The following is a 27,484-nucleotide window of genomic DNA, read 5'->3' as shown; positions in this document are numbered from 1 at the left end:
TTGGTCAACTAAATCCTGCCAATGTTCTGTTCTTACTTCAGTCTGAGGACAAACCTTCCCCAGCTTTTTATTGTTTTTGTTGTTCCTTTTTGTTTCTTGCAGGCCCTAAAGACCTTCTCTCAGATCGTTGCATTCTTTCATGTCCCTCAATGGATTTGGTTACGTGTTTGTTGGATTTTCGCTTAAATTTTGCTTCCAACAGGAGCATAGTTCCTCGCTTGGCAGCTTCTCTTGCAGCTTGTGCTCAACTGAGTGCCTTAGGTGAGTATAGTCTTAAAATTAGGTCTGTTTTTTTGAAGTTACAATGATTGTTTTAAGTAATTACATTCTTTGTATGCTTTTTTTTCCTTAGCTGCTGGCCACAGAATGTGGGCCTTGCAGAGACTACGGAAGCTGCTCACCACGGAGTTTGGCCAGTCCATTAACATCAACCGGATCCTAGGGGATAATGAAGGAGAAACACGAGCTTTGGTAAGAAGGCAGTGATGCTCTCCTCTTCACCTTTTTCATGTTAAGATTAAAGTGCTAGACTTGACGTACAACGTTTTTTTGTGTTCATGGCAAAATAGGAAATGGGCAAATGAATAGTCTTCTTGCACGGAAGTCTGTAAAGGTACTCCAGTTCAGAAAGGGAAAAATGGCTAATTCCAAGACATAACAGGTCTGCTCTTTGAATTGCCAAAAAGGGGTAGAAATAATATCGTTTGAACAAGTGGACCGAAATGGTACTTTGCACAGCTAGCTGTAGTTTGGGAAGTTATTTGTGTTTTGTCGCAGTCGTCTAAATAATGCACCTCCTGTAATGCATGCACCATGACTAACTTTCTGGTTGTGTGGTGTCTCTAGAGTTTCACAGGGAGTGCTTTAGCTGCTTTGGTTAAAGGTCTTCCAGAAGCTTTGCAGCGACAGTTTGACTATGAAGATCCCATTGTGAGAGGTGGCAAACAATTGCTCCACAGCCCTTTCTTTAAGGTAATGAGGTACAATCAGTGAAATAACACATTAAAATACTTCTGGGATTTCTTTGAGATATGCTAAGCTCACTTAGTCCTATAGCAGTAATGTTTACTGACAAAATCAGAATACTGCTTCTAAAAAGAATTAAATATACAAAGCTAGAATCCTACTTCTAAAAGGAGAATCAAATACACAAATGAAAAATAAAAAGTAGCTAGCTAGACAGGGAAACTCAGAAAAACTTGTAAGCACACTTTTTGGTTAACTTTTTTAATAGTAGTGTTGTATATTTCTATTTAGTTAGTTTACTACTCTGAAGGTTTTATTTACATCCAGTTGGAAAACATGACAATGTCTTAAATGGACCCTGTACTCGAAGTAAAAATAAACATGCTGAGGAAGTCTAGAGAAGAGCAAGAGGAATAAAAGGTGAAAAAGCCTCCTTTATAGTATAAAAGTGAAACTAAGAAGTTTAGTTTTTAGATTTTCTTATCTAAACAGAAAGAAAATCTTAAAAGTTTATAGACGGAGGAAGTAATATATTGTTCAAAATATTAATCTGAAATGTTGATTTGAAATGGAATCAAACTTTGAAAATTCATTGAATTGTGGAAAGGAGACTTAGTTTAGAAATGGAGGGTAAAATGTTAAGCTCATGGGATTTGATGTGGAAAAGATAATTAATCTGGGAATGTTTTTTACAGGGAGGTTATGAAAATTTCTGGATTGAAAGAGGAAATTAGATACCTAACCATGTGGGATAGTGGGGCTACACTTGATGTTACCCCATCCATGAGGGTAGTGAAGATGGCTCTTGAGACTGTTCAGGCCCTACTGGCCTATGTGCTGTTCATCTCTATCAAATGCATACTGGTTTGTTGCATATTTTTGATACCTCTCTGAAATGATTTTTTGATTGTCTGAAGGTGCTTGTGGCTCTTGCTTGTGATCTGGAGTTGGACACTCTCCCTTGCTGTGCAGAGACACACAAATGGGCCTGGTTCAGGAGATACTGCATGGCATCCAGGGTTGCTGTGGCTCTTGATAAAAGGACACCCTTACCTCGCCTTTTCCTTGATGAGGTACTGCAGGAATACTTCAAATAGTTACTGGAACATGTGAAAGTGTCTCATGTAAAAAGATACACCGAGTTTGAATTATTTTATGCCAACTGTGATAGGAGTAATCAATAATTTGAATAATGTTGTTTAATGCAAAATATTTCACAGGTGGCAAAGAAAATCCGAGAATTAATGGCAGATAATGAAAATATGGATGTTCTTCATGAGTGCCACGATGTCTTTAAGAGAGAACAGGATGAGCAGCTTGTCCAGTGGATGAATAGGTAATTTCTTTCAACTGTTACTGGTTTAGTCTTGTGATGCTTTTTTGCTGTACAATAATAAACTGCATTTTTTGTGACTTTTAAAAAGCTGTTTTAATATTTTGTTTGTTTTGCATTTCCTGCAGACGACCTGATGATTGGACACTTTCAGCTGGAGGCAGTGGAACTATTTATGGTTGGGGTCATAATCACAGAGGACAGCTTGGTGGAATTGAAGGAGCAAAGGTCAAAGTCCCAACTCCGTGTGAAGCTCTTGCCACCCTTAGACCAGTGCAGTTAATTGGTGGTGAACAGACTCTGTTTGCAGTGACTGCTGATGGGAAAGTAAGGATACAACAAATGATTGCTTGTTTGACTCTCTTGAAATATTTCACCCTCTGTCAGAATGGATTTGGCTAAATGAAAAATAGTGTGCATAGCACAGGTTCATTATTATTGGTATTAGTAACTTTGTTTTTTGTTTGTTTTTTTTTTTTAAATCTGATCTGTACCAACTCCACCAGTATTTTCTAGGACTGCAGTTACTATTGCGTTAAATGGCAGAAAGAAGAAATGTATTTGAGAACTCAGCTCAGAAATGTGATCAGATTTCTGTCAAAGTTGGGCACAAGCAGCATGCTCACAGAGTTCACTAAAGCAGGGGTGATTATTTCTCTCTGACAGGCGAGAGGGGTAATGTGAGATCGTTCACAGTTGGCTAAATGCAAGTTAGATATTGCAGGATCTAATTTCCAGGTTATCAAATCATGAACAAAAAGGAATCTCAGTGCAGAAGTTTAGTGTAAGGTATAGGAGAAAAAAAAATCAGTTTATGAGTTTGGAAAGTTATAATTTTTATACAGATGGCAGCTGTTAAGTACATGATGAAGAATTTTAGCTAGAGCTTTGTGTAACAGTTACATTCATCTAGTGAGGTACTGTAATGATTCCTTGGGGTCAGTATCATCCTTGTTAATAATTCACAGAAGGGTAAAGGGCAGATTAGTGGCATTTCTTGACATCATTCTGTGAAAAGAAATTACTTTCAAAGAGACAGAAAGAGTGAAAAGCAGTAATTAAAACTGTATTTATGGGACAGAAGGGAAAGAAGCAACTGTGTTTAAGTGTGCATATTCTACAGAAGAAAGAAAGAAAACTGGAATAGTGCTGCTTGGAAGGAGAGCTATATGTGATAGATGGTTTTGTAATGCTATCAAACAAAGTTATGGTCTCTTGATAGTTTTACAAAATAAGCTTTAGTTTTTCACACTAAATCCATTAAGTCAGTGAGAGTTCTTACTGACTTGAATGTAGCCACATTTCCCCAAAGATTTCTGTGAAATATTTCAAAATATTTATTTTCCAAAATAGAGAATATTTATTTTCCAAAATAGAGAAAATAGGAAGCCTGTAAGAAACTGGGTTTTTAGACTTTGTTGAACTGCATTCTGACACATATACATTAAGAATTCTTCTCTAGAATTCATTTCTAGGGAATGTTCTGTGTGAGGCAAACAAAACTAAATTTAATTTTTTTCTTTAAAGCTGTATGCCACTGGATATGGAGCAGGTGGTAGGCTTGGAATTGGAGGAACAGAATCAGTTTCTACTCCAACTTTACTGGAATCCATTCAACACGTGTTCATAAAGAAAGTTGCAGTGAACTCAGGAGGAAAGCACTGTTTGGCATTGTCTTTTGAGGGAGAAGTTTATTCTTGGGGTGAAGCAGAAGATGGCAAACTTGGTCATGGAAACCGAAGGCAAGTAACACTTGAAAATGTTGTTTTAAAAAAACCCTATTGATGGATACTTACCATATTGCTGTATATTTATAAATTTTTCTAGTCAAAAAGAAATCCTTAGGATATTAAACCAGAGCAAAGCAAATACTGAGCGGTTTTAGGTGTCCTCATTCTCATTATTCTCCATACACTGGTGAATGTGAATGGACTGTGCCAGAAGTTTTGTCCAGACAGATGTTTTCTTTCCAGCCCTTGTGATCGCCCTCGTGTGATTGAGTCTCTGAGAGGCATAGAAGTGGTTGACATTGCTGCTGGGGGAGCACACAGCGCTTGTATTACAGCTGCAGGAGACCTTTTCACATGGGGAAAGGGACGATATGGACGCCTGGGCCATGGAGATAGTGAGGACCAACTAAAACCTAAACTGGTAAGAAGCCTTTGGAGCACTAAACACTTTTAGTCCAGTTAATACCTTCTGATTTATAACTTCCGGCATTTCTGCATACAAAGAGTGAAAGGGCAAAACAGTGGCGCGCATTTGTGAGAAATGAACACACTGCCATGGTTGAAAGGATAAAATGAAAGAGGAGCTGCAAAACTTTGCTAGCAGTCACCAAGCAGCTTACAAGGAACTTATTTTAGAGATTTAAAGGAAATTTAAAGAAACAAGTGAAGTTTCATGCTGCTTTGAATGATAGATTGTGCCACCTGGAATCTATTTCAAGTAGTGGCAAGGATAGGAAGGATGTGATCTATGTGGGTCACCAACCTTTTACTTTGTGATTCCATATTCCATACTTCATCACTAGGTGGCATCATTTCAAAGGATGTCGACTAAATTCAGATTATGATGCAAGTGCTCAAAAGTTGTAAACTAGTAAAAGACTATTTGAAAATAAGACTTTTTTGTTCCCCTACTGTATTCAGTACATGCCCATAGTGCCTGAAATTATTTTAATAGAATATAGTCTTTGATAACCTTAGATGTTTTGTATTGTTTTCCCTGACATTGAGGTTAAAAAAATTCAGCTAGTTCACCACTTCAAAAAAAATAAATCCTGTATGTAAAATACATAGTTGGTTTTCATTTTGCAGTTTTAAAAGAGCAAAGTTCTTAGAGTTGCCTTTATTTCCTTGTTCCTGTGCTGTTTCAGACTTGTAGATGCAGTTATCACCTCTTCTAGATGAGTTTGTCATCTTTTGTGAAAGTAAATAGCTGAGTTTTATGGTGGACAACAATGGGTGATTTCATTCCAGGTGGAAGCTCTCCAGGGGTACCGTGTGATTGATATAGCCTGTGGCAGTGGAGATGCACAGACACTGTGCCTCACTGATGATGATACAGTCTGGTCCTGGGGTGATGGAGATTATGGAAAACTTGGGAGAGGAGGCAGTGATGGCTGTAAAGTACCAATGAAGGTATTTCTGTGTAATTTTTTCATCTCTTTAGAAACTATGAGGTTGGTGGAGAACACTGAAGACAGATTGTCAATGTGTGAACTTTCATCCATCCTGGAACATCAGGATTCTTCTGGTTAAGATGAACTTTGTAGGCTGCAATAACAAGACTTTAAGCTTTGTGCTAACTGTTAAAGTTGCATTTGAAGGTTTTTATTTGGAAAACATTGCTGGCTTAAATAATATTTTTGAATTTCATTTTTGGTTCCTGTCAAAACATTAGGTTTTGCCAAGAAATCCTCATGTTTCCTCGTATTAATAAATTCACACATAGTAGTCAATGACATGTCATTGGCAATAATCATAATAGTCCAGAAAGGGGTATCAATTCATTGAAAAGTAATCTTATTTTATATTAAACCCTTTCTGTGAATGCATGGTTCACTTGGAATTTTTTCACATGTTACGGATGAAATCCACGTAGCCATTAAATTTGAATTCCAGCATTTTTTGTGAAGGTGAATGTTGCTTCTGTTTGAGAAATGTCTGTTACTGTGTATACCTATGCACAGTGGATTTTAGATACTGAATCCAGAATCACAGGTAATTACTTGGATACAGGTATCCCCATTCTGTTTCCAAATGTTTCCAGCATGATGTAACATAATGTAAAAGTAGCTTGTTTATGTTTCATCAGTTAGTCTGGTAGGACTGATGGTAAAGCAGAGTAAGGTCCTACACAGAATAAATAGGGTCTGCTGGAGATAGAAATATTTCTGTTATGTCAGCAGAATCACATACATGTCATACAAGCTAAGGATGATTATGAGTGTTAGTAGACAAAGCCTTAATTGTTTCTACTCTGGGCAATTGCAGAGTAACTATGGGCAAAACATAGTAGAGGTGATCTTCAACAGTTTGTGAAACCTGAGCTTCTTTTTAGTGCTTAAGCAATAAATGGTAGAAAGATGAAAGGAGTGGAATTCTTCTAACTCATCTACATATTTTGATTTGTAAATATACAAATAGACATACAGTAGCATGTTGTATTTTACTTAAGACAGTTCAGTCTACAATCTCCTTAATTAACTCATTTAATTTTCATTTGATATTATTTTTCTAGATTGATTCCCTCACAGGTCTTGGAGTGGTTAAAGTAGAATGTGGATCACAATTTTCTGTGGCCCTAACCAAGTCTGGAGCTGTGTATACATGGTAAGTATTCTGTATTTGTTATTTAGACAGTGTTAGATGTCATCTTGTCTGTAACAGATATCAGTTTACACTTCCTTCACTGTCTTGATCTTCTCTTTCAAAAATTTTTTGAGTTCCTGAGTCTTTATTAGTAATAAAATCTCCTGCTTTAGGGAGCATTTTCTAGTGCCATGAATGAAAAATCCAAGTATTTTGTCTTGGAAATCTAAGCACAGTGTTATCATTCCAGACACTGGCTACTGGAAGATGCAGAACTTCCAAGGAGGTCAGTGGAATTATAAGCATGAAGTGTCATGCAGGGCAGAAGGCGATAGCATAAATAACATTCTCATGTATTACCAAAATTGTGTCTAGCTTGTGGCTGTAGTCTGAGAATTTGATTTTAAAAATTCTTGTTTAAGTCTTTCTTACACCACTCCAAATTTTGTAGTTTAAACTGCTAGAAATGTTTAAAAAGACCTAGCAAAATATCTTCCCAACTTCCCTCAGCTACCTTGTTTGTATGACATTTAGGTATCCTTAAACTGTATGAAGTTCCAGTCTCTGAGATCAGTAAATACACTCTTTTTGCAGATGAATGTTTCTAATACTTGACTCCTTTAAGAGTTAAAAATAAAGACCACCCTCTGGAAAAGTGATAGAAGGATCCATCCAGATTAAGTAGGAATATTGTATTGGAGGTGTAAGGATCTGTACTGAGTCAGCAGAATCACATCCATACAAAGATGATTCATGTTGAATGTTTGGAGCATATTTTGGTATTGGATTTTATAAGTACATCTACAGGTCGAATGTCAGCCTGTCATTACATTTTTTTTCCGCAGTTAAAACAGTTTTTAAATGTTTACTTCTCTGTGCAGGGGCAAGGGGGATTATCATCGCTTAGGCCATGGATCTGATGACCATGTTAGAAGACCACGACAAGTGCAGGGACTGCAAGGAAAGAAAGTTATTGCCATTGCTACGGGGTCTTTGCACTGTGTTTGCTGCACTGAAGATGGTATAAAAATCAAATAATTTATTTAGTTTTTAGGACTGTATTTGAAAAAATTGAAACTTTATCTTTTAGTCGACTCTTGGTAGGTTGTCCTTGCTAAAAATGCTGGTTCTCTGTGTGCATGGACATATTTTGTATTTGCAGATGTTGCATATTTCTTGAGCAGCAAGCATAACATTGATTTAAATGATAATAAAACTAAATTAGTGAAAATTAACCAATTCAAGTTGCATAAACACTGATGATTAAAGAAAAATAGAGCTCTAAAGGTGATTACAGAATGGTCAAGCAGTAGCATTGAATGGAATTGGCTTTTTTTTTATTTTTATTTTTTTTCAGGGTCTTGTGAGTTTGTTCAAGTGTTTAACTTGCTAAATGAAGCACTGCACAAACAATATTGCTTCTTACATAGCCAGATGAGATAGTGAATGTTCTTTGTAGCAGATTCACTCCCACAATTAACAAGTCTGGACAATAACTGAGTGTTTTATAGGTGCTATGGAGATATAGATGCTGAAAATGAATGTGAGTAAAGAATACAGCTGCAGAAAATGAATGCTCAGGAATGAGGTTGTTACTCTAAAAGTATTTCCCAATTATCATGGAACAGCAAGCACCCATTTTAATATCTTTTCTAGTAAAACAGCTTATTATAGGATCTTTGTCTTATACAAAATATTAAGCCTTTTAATTTTTTTTTTTCATATTGGCTTTGCTTTTGCTATGAAACTGTCAAATACAGACTGTTCCTGATGTTCTGTTACAGAGTATGGTGTTCTACCATCTCCTATTCTGGAGCAGAACCTTTCAGTTATGCAAGCTATGAGGAAAGAAATGCATCTTATGCTAGCTGCTCTATAGAGGCTGTGGACCTGACTGTGTCAATCAAGATTTATTTGCACTAGATAGTGGGTTTCAGAATGGCCATCAGTCACAGAAATCTTGTTTACAGCCCAAGGCCTTATCTGGTTAAATAATTGATAATTTTATTAAAAGGTTGTATTAAAAATATTAGCCTCAGGATAATAATTTTTTTATTGGTTTAGGGGAAGTGTATACTTGGGGAGATAATGATGAAGGGCAGCTTGGAGATGGAACAACTAATGCCATCCAAAGACCACGTCTGGTTGCAGCACTTCAGGGTAAAAAGATCAACAGAGTAGCCTGTGGCTCAGCACATACTTTAGCTTGGTCAACCAGTAAACCTGCTAATGCTGGCAAGCTGCCTACACAGGTAATGATTTTGGCTTATTGAATTCAGATTTGAAACATTACTTAGTATGCTTATTGCTGACCTCTCAGTAGATGTATTTCCTTTCCAAATCCCTGCATAAGCTCAGTGTGCTTTGGTTTGACTTCAAGTTTGACCCAGTTACTTTGTTTTACTTCTCTATTTCCAAAGGATTCAATTTTTCTAAGCTGAAAAAGCCTCTTCATTCAGTTTTTAATCCAAATGTGGAACAGTAACTCTTTTTGAAAATTGGCAGGAATTTAATTCTGCCTTGCAGCTATGAAAGTGTTATGCCTTCCAAGGGAGTTCTATGTTGGTTTATATTGAGAAGACTTGTTTTTTGAATATTCTGTATTTCAGCTACGCCTGAAAGTAGTGATGACAGGATGTAAAATGTATTTGTTCATGGATAAATTGTAAAATATGGACCAGCACTTGTATTCTAGCTATCATATAATGGTTGAGTTGAGATGGATACTGTTAGTATCTTTCATAAACAAATGAACTCTATGTATGAAGTACTGATAGTGTGAATAAACAAATATCTGAATTTCTAATACAAGTTTACCTACAAATTAAAAGATTGTTCTCTTGAAAACAATAAAGTGTATAATAATTCCAATTTACATTTGGATATCATTGCCTTATCATAGGTTCCTATGGAGTACAATCATCTGCAGGAAATTCCCATCATTTCATTAAGAAATAGGCTTCTGCTCCTGCATCACATTTCAGAACTCTTCTGTCCTTGCATTCCAATGTTCGATCTTGAAGGAAGACTTGATGAAACTGGCCAAGGACCCTCAGTTGGGTTTGACACATTACGGGGAATACTGATATCACAGGGAAAGGTATTTTATCAAAATGTTTCTAAGGGAGAGATTTGTAACCATAACAGAGAAGTACTGTTTAAGTTGTTTCTGAAGAAAAAGGAGCTGTATATCTTAATTTGTTCTGTAAATTGTCTATCAGATATTTGCAACTTGATGATGCAAACTTCTTTCTTTGTGTTCTTTCTACAATGTTTTTCTCAGTTCTTCATCATAGTGTTTTTGTGTGTTGATCTTGAAAATAACTGTATGTTGTAAATCTTCAGCTTGTAGTATAGCTGAATTCTAGAGTATTAAATGGATGATATTCTGGAAAAAATGTAAGATAGCAGACAATGACCAATTCATACCTGTTTGTATTTCAGTTATCAAGGTCAGGTGATATACTGGTTAATGCAAAGCTCTGTGCAGGTACTAACTTGTTTTAGACTGAGCTAAAAGTGAAAATAGAATTACCTAGGAGTTCAATCTCAAGTGGTAGGAAAAGTGCTTTTTTCTAGTTAAGTGAAGTCAGTCATGAGAAAATGTAGATAGCTGTAATGCTTCAAAGCCGCAACACTTACTCAAAACTTCAGGTATGATAAGCCATAAAAACTTGATTTACCTTCAGTATAATCATCAGTTTTAGGTCTGAATTTTCTGTCACAGTAATTTGTCTGACTGAAAAAGAAAACATTATACAAACAGACAGAATCTGCTGGGAGATATCTTTGAAAAGATAATTGGTTAAGTTTCCCCTGCAGTGCTGTTCTGTGTCCTTAAATAAGACACATGGCCTGTAACTAGACTTCTTAGGGTCTGTTGTCTCAGGGTCTCTTTCTCTAGACTCCAGTAAAATTGTGTAGTATGACAACCAAGCTGTGTAGCTAACTTCACAGACCAAGGGAAGTCATCAAAACCTAAACTAGAAAGGAAATCCTTGCTGTTCTGTTCATGAGATTTTTATTTGTTAATGCTATTAATTCTGAGTCTTACATACGTAATGTTACATGTAAGAATGTGTGCAGGAGGCACATTCAACCTAATTTACTTGAGTCTGCAGAATAGTTAGAGAAGGGCTTCAGGCATAAGATAAAATGGGATATCAGTCATGAATGCATCAGAAGCATTCATGAGGCATCAGAGGTTGTGATGCCATATTCATATCTAGCCATTTAAGTCAAGCTTACCTTCCGAGATTCTAAAGACTTTAAAATCTTCTTAATCTTGCTTGAAATTGACTGTAAAATTGTATTGAAATATTTAATGAGGGAACCTCAGATACTTAAATTAGCTTTTTAAAAAAATTCGTTGCTTATTTGTTGTTTATTTCTTGCTTTCCATAGCAAGATGATCTCATCTTTGGCTTTTTTGGTTGTCATTTTCTGATGTTAATCATTCTCTGTATACTTACATTTCTCTGGTATAAACTAATTTATACGTGTATTCAGCAATACATTGGTTGCTTAATAATTGTATCTGGGTGCAGTGCAACCTTTCAAGCCATGATTTTAAGTGATACAGATCTGACTTACTTTACTTTTTTAGTATCCCCACTGTTTCAGATATGAAACATACTAGCACAAATAACATTGACTCGCATCTTGCACCTTCATATTCAGGTGCTTTTTTATTTCCTGGCTTCAACTATGTGTTTATCTGCAAAATATGTGCAGGGTTCTAACTTGATTTCAGTTTTGCCATTATCTGTTTGTTTTTGTTTTTTTCATTAGGAGGCAGCTTTCAGAAAAGTTGTGCAAGCTACTATGGTGAGAGATCGTCAGCACGGGCCAGTTGTGGAGCTCAACAGGATACAGGTATCTTCAGCTGAAGTGCTGATTCACCCTGTTTGTAGCTCACAGTGCTGAGTTGGTCAAAACCCTTTCTTTGTTTCAGCTGTTTGGTATCTGAATGCTAAAGAATTTTTGTCAGAGAATCAAACAATAAAGAAGTGACTGCAGTTTTAGGGCTGCTTATATTCTTCTCAGTATGTTTTTGTCCATACTGCAGTTGTTAGGGGAGAGGGTTACACTTGTTGAAATGTTAAGTAAATGATTAAGACTCTTAAGGAGCAAAGTATATCCTGCTTGATAAAGGACTGCCATTTCAGAACTCACTACATTAGATAGTTTAAGAGAGTAGTGATTCTGATGCTTTTCTTACCTTTCCAAATGCTCAGCTGAATGAAGGCTAAAAAAAAAAGAAAAAAAGGAAAGGAAGCTCCTGGATCTAAGTTAAATTTAGGATGATAAACTCTTATCCTTTGCTGGTCATCACATGTAGTCATATTGATTGCAGAAGCCTTTGATATAAAAAGGCTTTTTTCTTTATCATTCATGTTAGGAAATGTAATGTTGTGCCCTAGGCCAGATATGCCTTTTTTCCATTGATACTTTTGTAACACAGAATAGTAAAACATTGTTTTCATTTAAATGGACTGCAGCCTGATCATAGAGTCCTCATGCATTTCTTTCCTGTTGTGGTGGGTTCTTTTTTTTTTTTTTTTTTTTTTCCACTAAACATTAGCATTTGTAAGGTTAGAGTAGAGAAACTGGGAAACTTTAAACTTGTTATTTTCTGTTAGCAAGCAGATACATCCTATTTTGGCTGAACTCTGTTTCTACTTCTTTGCAATTTTCTGTGAACATTTAAAATTTCTTGTGTTAGTGTTCTGTGACTGTCTTGTTCTAGTTTATTAGAATTGTAGAATCTCTAAGTTTTTACTTATTGACTCCAGCTGTATTATTTGGGAAGCTGAAGAGAGTACCAGAGATTTTTTACTTCCTTTTTAAAGTGTGTGTTGAATTCAGAAAGTCCAATATATTATGCTGGTATTTTAAGCAGAAAACTAGTGATGAGTAGGTTTTGGGATAGTTTCCTAGTGTCCTCCTTCATTAGTTGAGATAGGCTTTCTCTTGTATTTCAGATTGTTATTTAAATCTGTCTTGAACCCTAGAAAAGAATTGGCAGCTTCCCTTCTTCATAGCTTCTGGGGGAAATAAAATATTGCTGTAACTAACTTTGTTAATTTAGCCAAGTGAAGACTAAAAAAGGTCGTGTTCATAAAGTGGCCTGATTAGGCAGTACCAAATCTGGCTTACAATTTCTTGAGTTAGCTTTTGCTCAGAATGACAATATGGATTCTGAAATTGTTTGAGCCTTTATAATATTTAATTGAAGATTCAAGGCTGCTTTATGTAGTCTCAAAAAAGCTAAGTGTCAGTGTCAGAAATTTTCATCTTACTTGCAGTTGTAAGTTAAAGTGCAGATGGACTTTAAGACCCCTTGGCTTTTAGAAGACTCTTGCAGTTTATAGGTTATGTGGTGCAGTCATTTCACTTCATCTTCTTTGGTGTAGAAAATCCAGATGAGTTTTTAATTGAAACTTGTTTTCCAGGTATTGACTTGTCTTCTACAATAATTCCTCAGTGAGCCTTGCTGTTTGTTTAGTGGTTTCTCTGGATGAACTGAACTGAACTGAACATCAGTGTAAACCCAAGCAAAGCAACACTCCCTTATCCTGGGGTCCAGTGTTACAGGGACCAGATTCCTTTAGAGTAGATCACATTCACCTTCCATTCTTCTTGGCTCTGGGTCTGTTCTGTTGGGAGCCTTGTAATGGTGGGACATGGTAGTTTTCCATAGTTTTTCTGCTCAGAATATGTGAAAAACAATGTGATGGCTGTACTATAACTCAACTAAGTGCCAGCCTAGTGTTTCTATGGCATAAAATGGAGTGTAGATACTTTATGCGTTGAGCTGTAGCATGGAGGCAAGCTTGGATGCACAGAAACAGTATGGGATGCTGTTGGAGGACTGCATAGGGCAGAAGAAACCAAATTTCATGCAGGTTTATCCATACTGCTTTTTGGGAATTAAGTCATTAAGTAAAATGTTCCAAAACAACACCTGGGCCCTATTCGGGAAAGGTGTAAAATAAACAGTCAAAAACTAAGCCAAAAGTGAACTAATGGTTGAATGACTAGCCGGGGTTCCAGTGCTCAGTTTGACTTACTGACCCTCTTAGTTGCAGATGAGATTTTCCTAGTTAAGTTGTGGTGTAGTTCATGCAGTGTCAGATTGACAGTTTGTTTTGACCTATAAACAGATACTTTCATAATGTTGTTAAAACACATCTTTGCACAGCAGTTGAAAGGAATTTCTTCCTTTTCAAAAGGAAGTGAATTTCAGTTAAGGAGAATGTCTACTTTCATGAATGTAATATGGCAAAGACTCTCCTGGTTTAATGTTCTTTACTCTCAAGGGAGGAAGGTGATATGTATGGATATATGAAGTACCACTTTAAGACTAGTTTCTTCCACCTCACAAGGACTCCTTATGAAATGTAGGTTATAGGAATCTCACTAACATGATGAGTAAAAATGATCTGATCTTAAAGTAGGCACAGCATATGAATGAATTAATGATTTGTTCTTTTTGAGTGTTATTTCAAATTAATTAACATCCCTCCTTCCTGGTTATTGTCTTCTCCCTTATCTAATGTACTTTTAAAGAACACTCATTTCCTGACTGCTTTAATTTTCCTACACCGATTAGACTAAGGTTTTTTGTCTGCTTATGTAGAATAATCTTTTCTCTTCATCCTTTTCTACTCTTATTTATTCTGTAGCATTTAAGTTTGACCACAGAAAACTGAAACTCAGGCTACAAGTAAGAACTGTGTGCTTTTAGAATTATTACAGTGATACTTACTTACCTCTTCTGGTGATTTGGTGACATATCTTTGAATTGTGTTTATTTTCTTCATAGATCTGTCATAACTGTGCATATTTCTTAGCTGATTCCAACTTAGAAGCTGTCATCTTTTTGTAAACCCTTTTTTGTTAGTGTCTGAGTGCATAGCTTTATGGACTAGGTTTTTCCCAGCTTCTGGGAGAGAAGTCTTCTGGGTTGAAAAGAGCCTCATAGGATGGCCAGTATTTTTCAAGCTGCTTAAGACTAATACAGAGTTTCTCAATTTAAAACTTCTTGGGCATACAAATTTCTCAGAAATCCACTGAATTAAAACCAGCTTGTGTTGATAGAGAGCATCTTGCACATGAGGAGGATCTGGGTGTCTCAGCTTTTCACTAAAACCTGAGAGAAATCTGGTGGTTCTTTTATCCAGAGCCATCAGAAATACTCAGCATGAGAACAGCTGGATTTTGAGATGCACTGCAGCCTGTAGTGTGACTAAATATAGTGGGATAAGTTTTGGCTATTTCTGAATGAACAGCCTTGTGAATATTGGTGGTCTATGTGCAGGAGTCCATTTGCAGTCAGGACAGGTTGAGAAGATAAACTGCAGAACACCAGGCAGGGAAAAAATTGCCTTGTGTTTCTTCAACTCTCTGTTCACTTTCCATTTCTTTCCTCTCTGTGCTGGTGAAATACATTTTTGTATTCTTACCCTCTTTGTGTGCATCTCTTGCAGCAAAATCCCATGGAAATTTACTTGCATGCCAGTCTTAGGGATCTTCATCAGATATTAAAACACACTTTTTCTGTAGGTGCCTAAGAACACATTACCTGTGTATCTATATATACATACGTATTTTGATAGTATTTACTTGTTTTTAAGAGGCTTCTAATAGGTATCACAGATGCACGTTTAGTCATTACTGTTAATGAATATAAGAGTAATACATATTGAGTTTTCTGGCACAGTCTCTAATCTGAAAAACTTAGCCAGATTTGTCAGTTGAATCTGTGAGGAGAGATAGAATGAATTAACAAAATGGACTGAAATTAGAAAAACGGAAGTAGCCAAGTAATCAGCTGCTTCTTTAGAAGTAAGAGAAGAAGTCTTTATCATCAGACTTCATCTTTTCTGTCCCTCTGTCTTTCCACTTTCCTTTAAAAATGAACAGATATAGTGCTGATTACTGACAGATGAAATTAAAGATAAGGTTTTGGTGGTTGGGAGAACTGAAGATTCCTTATTTATCTGCATAGTGATGCCAGTTGAAATATGTTCTTCAGTGACTTTTATAATGTGCTTATTCAATAGGTAAAACGTTCCAGGAGTAAAGGAGGACTGGCTGGACCTGATGGTACAAAGTCAGTGTTTGGACAGATGTGTGCTAAAATGAGTTCCTTTAGCCCTGATAGCCTTCTGCTTCCTCATCGTGTTTGGAAAGTCAAGTTTGTTGGTAAGAAAATTCTCAACACTCTATGCCTTCCTACTTTGCACTTAAATTTACAGTTTTCTTGGGATTTACTCTTTTTGGAGAACCTGAAGGAAGGAAGAAAGTGTGTGGGCAGAGGAAGATGCTCAAATGTTGGAAAGTAGAAAACCTTTCAAAATGATTTTATAAAACCCCTCAAGATTAATGTAAGTGTGTCTGTAATTCTCTTCAGGTTCTGGGACAGCTCTTCTGCTTACAGCAAATGTTCTTCAAAACCTAAACCTAATTTTTCAGCTGTCTGAATTGGCAGATAATCCTGGCTAGCTAGTTTTACTGGTAGGGTTGTTTTTACAATTCACCTGTGACTGAGCTTTTTAATGATAAATATTTTAAGATTGAAGAGCCATTCTATCTATTGTATATAGGCTAAATTAAACATACCTACTTTAAAATACCACTCACGAAAAAGCAACATTATTACTTTTCTATTTCTATTGTATTTTATTGTGATTCGCATACGGGACAAAATATTTTTTGCACTCTGTTAAAATAGTATTTTTGGCATTGTGATGTGTCATATAATCTAAAGAATATGTTTTACAATGAACTCGAAACATCTAAATACAGAGCCAGACTTCTAGGCTTTTCATATGAAGGGATACAAAACTGCAGCTTTTAGTAAACTTTAGTTTACTCAATTACCCCCAGAGAGGAAATACAATTTGTTTCAATACTTCAGTTATTTTTGAAAGAATATTTAATTTTGAGTCTTTTTTCTTCTCCAAGGTGAATCTGTGGATGACTGTGGTGGAGGTTATAGTGAATCAATAGCAGAAATGTGTGAGGAACTTCAGAATGGGCTGACCCCTCTGTTAATTGTGACACCAAATGGAAGAGATGAATCTGGAGCAAACAGAGATTGTTTCCTACTAAATCCTGCTGCCAAGTCACTCCTGCATATGAACATGTTTCGCTTTCTTGGTAAGTTCTTAGCAGCTTTGTGACATCCTGTGTGCTTTATGTGTAGTCAGACTATTTTGAATCTATCAAAACCAATAAACAATGTTTGAACTTACAGGTGTACTTCTGGGCATTGCTATCCGGACTGGCAGCCCTCTGAGCCTCAACCTGGCTGAGCCAGTGTGGAAACAGCTTGCAGGAATGAACCTCACAATTGCTGATCTCAGTGAGGTGAGAAGGAAGTTCCTGGGTAGGATATAGCTTACAGAAAACAAGCAGACTCTAGCATAAACTTCTCAAGTGATTGGACTCCCTGGTTTTTATGTGCTTGTATTTTGACTGGCCTTTTAAATTTTGAGCCACAATACAAGGGTGTTTTATACTGACTGTTAAAACTGAAAATTTAAGTTGTTCAAGAGTAGTTAAATAATCTATATGAATTCTAGAGCATTCTCAAATCTTCTCATGGGTTTGACTAGGTAATCTTTGTGGCTCAGTTCCTACTTCCCAGTAAACCTTTCTGTAGCTGCTACTGTCTGTTGTACTGAGATGTGGTAACTGATTTGGGGGCACGTGCCTGCACTGTTTTGAAGTAAAAGAAAGTAAGTTCAAACTGTTACTAGTTTGTGCTCACATACTGAATTTCACAAGCTTTCAATTTCTGCTTACCAAGCTCAGTAAATGTGGACTAAGACTTAGGTCTTCATGATGAAGAAAATTTCCTTCCCAAATACTGTCATGTAGAAATGTACTTCCTATAAAAGCTTTGAGTCATTTACTTGTCAGTGAGGGGATTCCTTTTGTACCAAACCCAGTGCTGGTAAGGATGATGATGCTTTTAAGCTTTAAATCCATTTTCTTATATGGTTTCTTGGCAAAGGCCCTCCAAAAAGATTCAATTCTAGAATATGTGCACTCTCCCACATCCAGTATAATGAAATTTTATGTAAAGTACTAAGCCATTTTATGGCTTTGTATTCAAGTTAGAGGAGTTTTGGTCAGACATTGGTCAAAGCTTTGGTGGGTGACACATGATGCACTGCTTTTGTATGCAAGAGATACTGTTGTATAGTGCTTGTAAACTGACTTTAATTCAGGTTTCTTACTTTCAAAGGTTGATAAAGATTTTATTCCTGGGCTTATGTACATTCGAGACAATGAAGCTACTTCAGAAGAATTTGAAGCAATGAGCCTCCCATTCACTGTGCCTAATGCAAGTGGTCAAGATATTCAGCTGAGTTCCAAGTACACCCATATTACACTGGATAACAGAGCAGAATATGTGAGGCTGGCAATAAACTACAGGTTTGTTGAATAAATCATTAAAATTACTGATATGAATGTGTATTTAATTTTTAAAAATACATACCAGCTTTTAAACAACATGCTGATTAGCCTGCTTATACAAGTTATATGTATACATTAATTAGCCTGCTTAGCCTGTTATATACGAGTATTTTAATATTTTCATGTGATTACAGTGTTGATTTTCTGATTTCACTTACTGTATCCAAGGAAAAAATTCTTAAACCTAATTTTTAGGTTGCAAAATAAACGAGCAGGTGTGCCTCTAGATTAGTCCTGACTAAGCAGTTTTGGCAGCCAATTTTACAGGTGGAGAAATGTCCCATGCATCTAATTCTTCCTATGGGCTAAAGTAGTAGGCTTGATCAGTAAGCTCTTTGTGAAGAGAGCTTAGATCTAGTACTGCTGCACTCATACCTTTTCATATCATCAACTGCAGTTAAGGGAAGTATCAGCTGAGTTCTTACTCCAGCTTGGAACGTACAAATCAAAATGTTCATTCTTTGGCTAGGACATTGATGCACATCCATGGGTGGTCACTGCACAGAAATCAGTGAGAAATAACTGCTCAGTCTTTGAGAAGACTGGCCTTTGGTTGCTTATGTGGCCAGGTAGCTAATCTAGATGAGTGCATCTCAGAAACAATCATAAGCATCTTGTATCTGAAGCAGTGGGCCTAGTGCCTACTGAAATAGGTAAATTTAGATAATTTGGGTAAGAAATTGGTTTTTCACATACAATTGCCAATTGTGAATTACAGCTTTAGTTTTTAATTCTTTTCCCCACTGTAAGTGGTTATGAACCAATACTTAGACCTGTTTCTGACAGTAAAGAGAGGGGTCTTGTTTGGAGCTGATATTCCTTTGAAGAAATGTCTTTGCTCTCTTGCCAGTCTGGCTGTCCTCAGAGGACATGAGCATTTCTAAAGCATTTTACAGTTAAAAGGCCTTGTGGAGAAACATTTAAAGGTTAAGAATCAAGTGTTTTAACAGTGTGAAGCCCTTGAGAGGGAAAACTAGCACCTCAATAGAATCCATGTGGAAAAGCGGATGCAGAAGACCAAACTTGTGCTGACATATTTGTGTGTTTTGGTGATGACTAGCCTGAGGACAGCACTTGTAAGAGATGTGTCTCTGCTCTGGAGGGCTCTGTAAAACATCTCAGAAATTATTTGACAGGGAAAAAATGTAAGCCTAACACAAATCATGTGTGGCATCAGAAGCAGCAGAATGTTACTTATCTGTGCCTGTCTTGAAATAAAAAAAAAACTACTGTCTGCTCAGACATCCTATTTTAGTTCAGACCCTTTCTTTTTTTTTTTTTTTTTTAATGCAATAATGTCTGTCTAGTGCTGAGAATGTTTGAAGTTAGAGTTTCAAGATACAGACACTCTTTTTGCAAGAGCATATTGTTTCCAAATGGGATATTGGTTTGTTTTTGCCAGGCATAGCACATTAATAATATTGGAAATAAAATATCTAAAACATTGGGAGTTACCTCCTCCATATTGAGCTTGCTGTGCAATAGGAATTAGTGTAGAAAGTCAAGTACTTTATAATAAATGTTTGTTCATTTTCTTTGGTACATAGCTGGACATGAGAGAAGGAGAATGGTTAAAGATGCTTTGATAATACAGTAATTGCTATAAATGACATTCACAGAAACTCTGAAAATGTTTCTCTACAGGCTTCATGAATTTGATGAGCAGGTTGCTGCAGTTCGTGAGGGGATGGCCCGTGTTGTTCCAGTTCCTCTACTTTCACTCTTTACAGGATATGAACTGGAAACTATGGTATCAATTTCTGCTTTGTTACTTCTGTCAGATTAGCTTGAAGTGAGATTATCCACTAATTTGTTTTACTAATAAAAACCCTACATTAAATGCTGTTTACAGTGACTGCTGTGTGGTTGAAAACATCAGTTCAAGGAAAGACCAGAAAATGTTTAATTACCCTCTTGGTGTTAGTGAAATTATTTTGACATAGCTGAGCAGTGATGTAATGAATTATTTCAGGAAGAATCAAACAAGCAAGAACAAAAAAAAAAACAAACCCACATGCCAGTGATCTAGAAAGTAAATTGGAGATACTTGCCCTAAATTCAGGAGTATGAAAAACATTCATTACTGTCCCCTGATGGGAAGATGTATATTTAGTTTTATTCTACTAGGAGACTGTGCATGGCATTTCAAAGATCTGAGTGCTCAGTTTGTCAGTGTAAAAGCTGATTAAATATTTTAAAGGAAGGGAGGGGACAAATCACCTGCAATTGCTTTGATTGGATTTGAGTAGCCTATCACTGTATTTTATTTTTCAGGTATGTGGAAGCCCAGATATTCCACTTCATCTCCTGAAATCTGTAGCAACTTACAAAGGCATTGAACCAACTGCTTCCTTGATACAGTGGTTCTGGGAAGTGATGGAGTCCTTCTCCAACACAGAGCGATCTCTCTTCCTGCGTTTTGTGTGGGGCAGAACAAGACTGCCCAGGACTATTGCAGACTTTAGGGGGAGGGACTTTGTTATTCAGGTAAGGTGTGTGGGATGGGGAAAGTTGGGGGCATCTCAAAAAGCTGGTAGTGGAGAAGTAGCAGCATGACATAACAAAAGCCTGATTTCATTAAACTGTTCTGCAGCTTTAGATTGTAGATTCAACAGTGCAACAGTTGAATAATAATGTCAGTGACAGTTATATAATGTATAGAACCAATCTTCTCTCTTGACTTGGACAAGTGGATATTCCTTTGATTTCCCAGCCATTTCTTTCTGTGAATTTTGGTAGTTTTCCACTGTCAGGAAACTGGTTTTGCTGGCATTTATTTAGCATTTCATTCAGTTTAGTTAATAATTTCTGCTAAATTAAAACCACATAATCTTCAAATATTTTTTTTATACCTTCTGAAGTAGTAGAGTCTTTTTTTAGATTGCTCCCAACCACATATTCATAATCAAAGCAGCTCATGCACATCTGTTTTTATTTATTGATTTAGTGAAGGGAAAATGGACTTGGCCTCCTCATTCTTTTAAGAAACTTCAGCATCAGAATCAAAAACAATAAGCTGCTAAGAAAAAAAAAATCACAGTTATTATTTCAATACTTATTCGTGTTTTTGGACAGTGAATAAAAAAAAAATAATTTTTGTTTTGTTTTGTTTTGTTTACTTGTTAACAGGTATTGGATAAGTACAATCCTCCAGACCACTTCCTTCCTGAGTCATACACATGCTTCTTTCTCCTGAAGCTGCCCAGGTATTCCTGTAAGCAGGTCCTAGAGGAAAAGCTCAAGTATGCCATTCACTTCTGCAAGTCCATAGACACTGATGACTATGCCCGCATTGCGCTGACGGGAGAGCCGGCGGCTGATGACAGTAGTGACGAGACTGATAACGAAGATGCAGATTCTTTTGCTTCAGATTCTACACAGGACTACTTAACAGGCCATTGAAAAGTAACATAAGGAATAGTTGTTAAAAGCACTGAGGCAAAATGCCAAAACGACAATGAAGCCAAGGACAGCTTAGGTTTCAGAATAGAGACTGTATAGTCAGAGTGATGGTAATCTTCTGAACATGGGGAAAGTGTGTTTGCTACTCACAGTAGGATTTAAGGATTACAGCTTAATCCATCAGCTTAAAATAAATGGCACAGTATATGGGCATTTAACATTTATTTTAAAAGCTGAAAATGGCCCCCCATAATGCTGCACTACATTTAGAACCTTTGTGTTTACTGAAGTGTTGTAAATGTTTATATAAATATGGTAGTGCAGCATCCAAAAGGCAGTGAAACCTTTAAATTGTGGGTGCAATAGGTTTTTTCATATTAAGTGTTGTGTTCTGTGCATCTTCTTGATTGTATATTGGAAATACTGTGCAACAACGGAATAGTATTATAAATATTTCAATTAACTTTACTAGAAGTTTGTTAAAAGTTTTTGAACATTGAATAAACATTATTCCTTGAAATTCTTCTATAGATAATTAAAAATGGCCAATAGTTTCACCTCCACCCCTGGTTTGTATATTTTAGCTTATGCATTATTTATCTCAAATTTGATACCTTTCTGTGAACAGCATCACAATTCTTATCATGGAAAGTGTACTGTATATAATTGGTGCCATGTAAATGCAAAAGTTATAATTTCCCTCTAAATAAAAGTTCTGCCACATTAAGAACCAGGATATGTTTTTTCATGGTAATGCAGCTTGGACACGGGATGAACATTTCAAACAGCTCTGCAAAGAAATGTTTCTGCAATTTACAGCTTTTGAACAAGCTGCTCCACCAATAGTAGGTACATTCCCAAAGAGATTTTGTGAGCTACAGTAAATTTGAGCAAGTTCAGATAACATGCTAATTGTAGTGATTAGGTACATCTTGTTTATGCAGTAGTTCCTAAGGCCACTGCTGTCAGTAATAATGAATTTATTCTTGGACACTTGGAGGAAGTGTAAGGGAAAGGTATCCTGAAGTACCTGAGCATGAGGAGAAGAGTCTGATGACACTTGTGTAACATCGTATTGCTGAGAAAATTCAGTCACCTTACAAGGCCTGGTCATGGCACATTGGCACAGGGCACTTGATCATGACCCACTCCTGACCACATATTTAGTTTATGCACTAAATTTTCAAAACAGGAGAATAAGAATTATGCCAAAGCACTTACATTTTACTCTAAAATCTATTAGTGGGTAATGTCATACCATTGCTTCTGTAATTATTAGGACAGGTATATGTGAGTATTCAACATTTTACAATTTAACTTTTTGCAATTATGAGTGGATTCATTCTTTTTTAGTGTGTGCATTTGACTTCTGTTCCAACTAGATTAAATATTAACTGTGATCATGAACTAAGTTTTCGTGAGACAAACTTGATACTTCAGTATAGTGTGAAACTACTGGTAGCTAGATGCCAATGGTTTGAAATATGTTACCTTTAGAGTCCTCTGTTTAGTGCTAAAGATCTCTTGCAGTAAATGCCCCTTTCCCGATCTTCTTCTCATTGGAAGTTCCAGAAATCTGACCGTGCTCTGCTCGGTCCTCCAAATTTTCTCTGTCTGCTGGTGAAAATTACTGGGTTTTGAGTCCTTAAGATGGAAAACTCAAAAACCTTTAAGAAACCTCTTCTATCTTTGCTGCTGAATTGACTTTCTCCTGAGGGTAAGGAGTAGTAGAAGTGGTACAGAAGTGCTCACGTGGTTGTCTGCTGCCCTTTGCCATGCTAACACTGGAGCCCTGTAGGCATCCAACTCAAAGAGATTCTGTAGTCAGCTTTTCAGGAGAGGGGATGAATGAGTCATGCCCAAATCCCAGTCTTTGACCAAGTTCAGTTACCATTCTTGAGTTTTAAGCCCCATTTCAGAAGCATAGGGTGGACTACTGTAACATGGAGCTTTTAACTTGCTTATAGGAAAGAAAAACAATGTCAGGGTTTTCTATCCAAGAAAAGCAAAAAGGAAATACGCTTAATGTAAGGAATCTGGATGCTTTGTTGCATTCAACATTGCATTGTTGCATACAGTTGCATTGAACTGTAAAAGAAGTTTCTTAGGCCTCCTTACAATGTCAGGGTTTTCTATCCAAGAAAAGCAAAAAGGAAATACGCTTAATGTAAGGAATCTGGATGCTTTGTTGCATTCAACATTGCATTGTTGCATACAGTTGCATTGAACTGTAAAAGAAGTTTCTTAGGCCTCCTTCTTTGCTTTCCCATCCTAACAGAAGAGTGGCAGGCACCTTTTTACATTGTGGTGCTTGTCACCTGTTGCCTACCTTCCAGCATTTCATAGATTATCAGGTTGGAACGGGCCTCAAGGATCATCTGTTCCAACCTTTATTGGCAAAAGCACAATTTAGATGAGATGGTTCAGCATTCTGTGCAGCTGAATCTTAAAAGCATCCATGTTGGGGAATCTGCCACCTCCCTGGTGAGATTATTCTGTGAAAATCTCTTCTCTTCTGTCCAATCTCCTCAAGAATATTTTGTACCATTACCCCTTTTCTTTTCCATGTGACTCTTTGTAAAAAAAGAGTCTACTTTGTAAGCACCCTTTACGTACTGGAACATGTTGATAAGGTCTCCCATAAAGCTTCTTTTCTCAAGGCAGAACAAACCCAATTCTTACAGCCTTTTCTTACATGGCAGGCCTCCCAGTCCTCTGGTCCTCTTCGTGGTCCTTCTCTGGATCCTCTGCAGCCTGTCCACATCTTTTTGCACAGTAGGGACCAGAACAGCACAGTGTTCCAGGTGTGGCCTCACAAGTGTCAAGTGGGATAGACTACTTTTATCAGTGCTGGTGATTCCATCTGGATGTGACGCAGTATCTCGTTGGGTTTCTGTGCTGCAGCAGCACACTGTTCATTTGCATTGAGTAGACAATGTCCACCACTTGCCACACATCAACCAAGGCAGTGAACCTGTCATAAAGGTAGAGCAAGTTTGTCAAACGTGATTTACACTTCATGAATCCCTGCTTGCTTTTCCCGGTTGTGGACTTCATCTGACTTGTGATAGCCCCCCAGGAGGATTTGTTCCATAATTTTCTCAGAGACTGCAGTAAGACTGATGAGCCTGTGACTTCCTGGATCGTCCTTTAGGACCTTCTTTCAGATGGAGGTCACTTTAACTTTCTTGCTGCCCTCTGGAATATCTCCTGATCTCCACAGTTCTCCAAGGTTGTGGAAAGTGCACCCATAATGATGTCAGCCAGCTCTCAAACACTTTCAGGTGGATAATGATAGGGACCATCAAATTGTAGGGGTTGAGCTCCTGCAACAATTCGCACACCAACTCTTTCTTCACTGATGGTGAGTCTATGTTTGCATCAACCTGAATTTTTCTTCCAAAGGCCAGAGGCTCAGCACTACTGGTAAAGACCAAGGTAATGAGAGTGCTGAGAACTGCCTTTTAAGCATTGCTGGTGACTAATCCACCTTTCTTGTTACACAACAAGTATGTGTTTTCCTTCATTTTTACTGGTTGTTTACATAACTGAAGAAACCTTTTTTTTTGTGTTTTTTTTTATTTTTACATCTCTGGCCAATTTCAGTTCAAGCTGAGCTTTTGTTTTTCTAGCTGCATCTCTGCAAACCCTGGCAATGCCCTTGTAGTTCTCAGTGGGTATTCTCCCGCTTTTCCTCTAGCCTATACCCATCCAGTGTGGTCCTACAGCCGTGTGAGATGTACCTGTGTTGACATCATAAATTTCTGACTGGCTGCAGAGCTCCAGTTCCTTGTGTTCCCCAGGCTGCATGCATTGATACACATGTACTTGAGGTGGTTAGTCCTGAGGAACATTTGTCCCTGCTTGAGTCTGGGGCTGGATGATCTTTAACATCCCTTCCAACTCAAACCATTCTGTGATTCTGTGAGCCAGCAAACTTGAAAGATTCACCTTTCCAGAGAATGTGGGAAAAAGCAGCCCTTCTGGGCAGGGGTGCAGCAAGGAAAAGGAGAAGAAAACTCTCTGGCAGCCAACCCCATGACTTTTGTTTTCAGGGTGAGGCTGAGACAGCACTAGTGGCTCATGCAGTCCTTAGTGATACTAAACAATACCTGCACTCTGCTACTATTGGAGCTCTCTGAGTGTTTCCTATCATGCTACGATTGTAATGGCACTGCTCAGCCCAGCACCGAGTGTGCCTCACCAGCAGTGGGATGGCCCACAGGGAAAGCAAAGCATCCATGAACTTTTGATCCTTGCTCACAGTGTGCCGCTGGCAAGGACACAGACGCACATCCCAGCCCTGTTGACTGTGCCTGGATGTACTCTGAAAGGCTCCACGCAACAGGTCATGGGATGTGGTCAGGAAGGAATGCAGATAACAACAGTACCCTTTCAGCTTTGGGCCCTGAAAGGTGGCATTCAGTGCCTGCCTGACACTCCTCCCTCTCCTGGCCATAGCTCCTGGCTATGCAGCTGCTCCATAGGCCAAATGCTGCCCATCTTCATGGGCCAGGGAGCTGCTGGACATGCATACCTTGCTTCAGGGGCACCAGGACACCACAGCAGTCCAGGTGATACAGGAAGGTCTACCAGGACCACTACATTACTCTCTGTATGAGGAGATGCAAATACTAGAGCAAATGCCCTTTTATGCATGAGCACATACGTCAAAAGAAGCATGAGACAGTACTTATTTCACAAGGGGAGCTTCATGTCCAAAAGTCATCCCTTATCCTTAGGATTAATCATAACTCAGCTGAGGCAATTACAAAGATAAAGCTTTGTCTGTGTGAATCTCTCATGTACATAGAGAAATAAATCTTGGATGGCTTCAAATTCTGTATCTCACTGCACCTATACCACTCTCCACATTTGTTTCAGAGTAACCACATCCCTCTCCACTTTCCCACTCTGCACTGGTCTGGAATAGGGCAAGATAAGTAATTATTCCAGGACTGTTACACTGGTGTCCATACAGAGGCAAATCTTAGTCTTGAATGGTGTTATGGAGCCATTATCTCTGTGTGTGAGGCAGACCAGAGAATAATGTTTCTAGCAGAGGTGAAGCTAATTTGCTTAAACTGAGAAGTTTTCTGAATTTTTCATGAAAGGAGTGATTTGACTGCTAAGATACTTTAGTAAATTTTAATAGTGGTTAACAAGGCTTTTCCTTCCCTTCAAAGTTACATATTCTTCTACCATTTTTTTCCAAACATGAGTATAATTAATAGTGATATATTATGATAATTAATGATACACCCCTATTTTATATATGATTCTGCTAAATCATAACATTATTAACTATTCCTTAACATGTCCCAGTCTGTTTTACAAAATTCATTGTGTCAGTTTTGTTGAACAGAAACATCTCTAACTCAGCATTTGCCAAACTGGTGAGAAGAATTTTCTTTCCAGATTCTTTAAAGCAGAGGTGGTTCCCTTAAGCTCACCACTAAGAACATCTCACCATAAATCCTTGTCTCCACGTTGGACTTGGGCAGAGGAGAGCTATATTTCACAAGACACTCACTTTCATCTCACTTCACATTTTTTTGTTTCTGACCTTTGCTTTTTACTGATGCAACTCCATCAGACCAAAAAGCCATACTGAAAGGAAAACAGCTCTGCCACATCACCAGGGATGACCTACCTCCAGGGACCTTGGCCAACTTTGCATTTCTGAGCTGCACACACATGTTCATCTCTGAAGGGTGAATCTGATCACACAGGGTCCTGAGGACTGCTCAATGCTGGCAATGCAAAGTCCATCTCGGGGGCAGGAAAGCATCATGTCATTTCATGACATGAATACCTCACCAGATAAAAGACCTCTATCACACCAAAATCACACTCCTACCCCCTGCACCCCTACCTCCTCAGAGCAGACTGTCATTCCCAAGTTGGCTTGGGAAAAAAAGCAGCAGAAGTGAAGGCTCTGATGGGTAGAGAGTGCACTGATTATTCCCACAAA

At 37.6% G+C, this 27,484-nt stretch overlaps 1 protein-coding gene across 6 annotated transcripts in view; it reads left to right on the top strand.

The window, feature by feature from the left end:
• HERC2 (HECT and RLD domain containing E3 ubiquitin protein ligase 2) overlaps positions 1-22,237 on the top strand; it is a 102,305-nt gene extending 80,068 nt beyond the window's left edge. For all 6 annotated transcript variants that reach the window (XM_086880636.1, XM_086880640.1, XM_086880637.1 and 3 more), the window contains exons 73-93: positions 103-261; positions 353-471; positions 847-972; positions 1,884-2,039; positions 2,187-2,302; positions 2,428-2,626; positions 3,827-4,041; positions 4,273-4,450; positions 5,281-5,442; positions 6,545-6,636; positions 7,497-7,636; positions 8,680-8,867; positions 9,518-9,715; positions 11,407-11,490; positions 15,684-15,825; positions 16,588-16,782; positions 16,880-16,992; positions 17,876-18,066; positions 19,753-19,858; positions 20,383-20,595; positions 21,238-22,237. In XM_086880636.1, coding sequence (XP_086736762.1) covers positions 103-261; positions 353-471; positions 847-972; positions 1,884-2,039; positions 2,187-2,302; positions 2,428-2,626; positions 3,827-4,041; positions 4,273-4,450; positions 5,281-5,442; positions 6,545-6,636; positions 7,497-7,636; positions 8,680-8,867; positions 9,518-9,715; positions 11,407-11,490; positions 15,684-15,825; positions 16,588-16,782; positions 16,880-16,992; positions 17,876-18,066; positions 19,753-19,858; positions 20,383-20,595; positions 21,238-21,510 — 3,365 coding nt within the window. In that variant the 3' untranslated portion in view covers positions 21,511-22,237. The remainder of the gene's footprint in view (positions 1-102; positions 262-352; positions 472-846; positions 973-1,883; positions 2,040-2,186; positions 2,303-2,427; positions 2,627-3,826; positions 4,042-4,272; positions 4,451-5,280; positions 5,443-6,544; positions 6,637-7,496; positions 7,637-8,679; positions 8,868-9,517; positions 9,716-11,406; positions 11,491-15,683; positions 15,826-16,587; positions 16,783-16,879; positions 16,993-17,875; positions 18,067-19,752; positions 19,859-20,382; positions 20,596-21,237) is intronic.
• The last annotated feature ends 5,247 nt before the right edge of the window (positions 22,238-27,484 follow it).

The sequence above is a fragment of the Cyanistes caeruleus genome, chromosome 3 (assembly GCF_971803275.1).
Source record: "Cyanistes caeruleus chromosome 3, bCyaCae1.hap1.1, whole genome shotgun sequence".
NCBI classification, from domain to species: Eukaryota; Metazoa; Chordata; class Aves; order Passeriformes; family Paridae; genus Cyanistes; species Cyanistes caeruleus.
The sequence above is the reverse complement of the archived record's forward strand: the minus strand, read 5'-3'. Positions and strand labels throughout refer to the sequence as shown.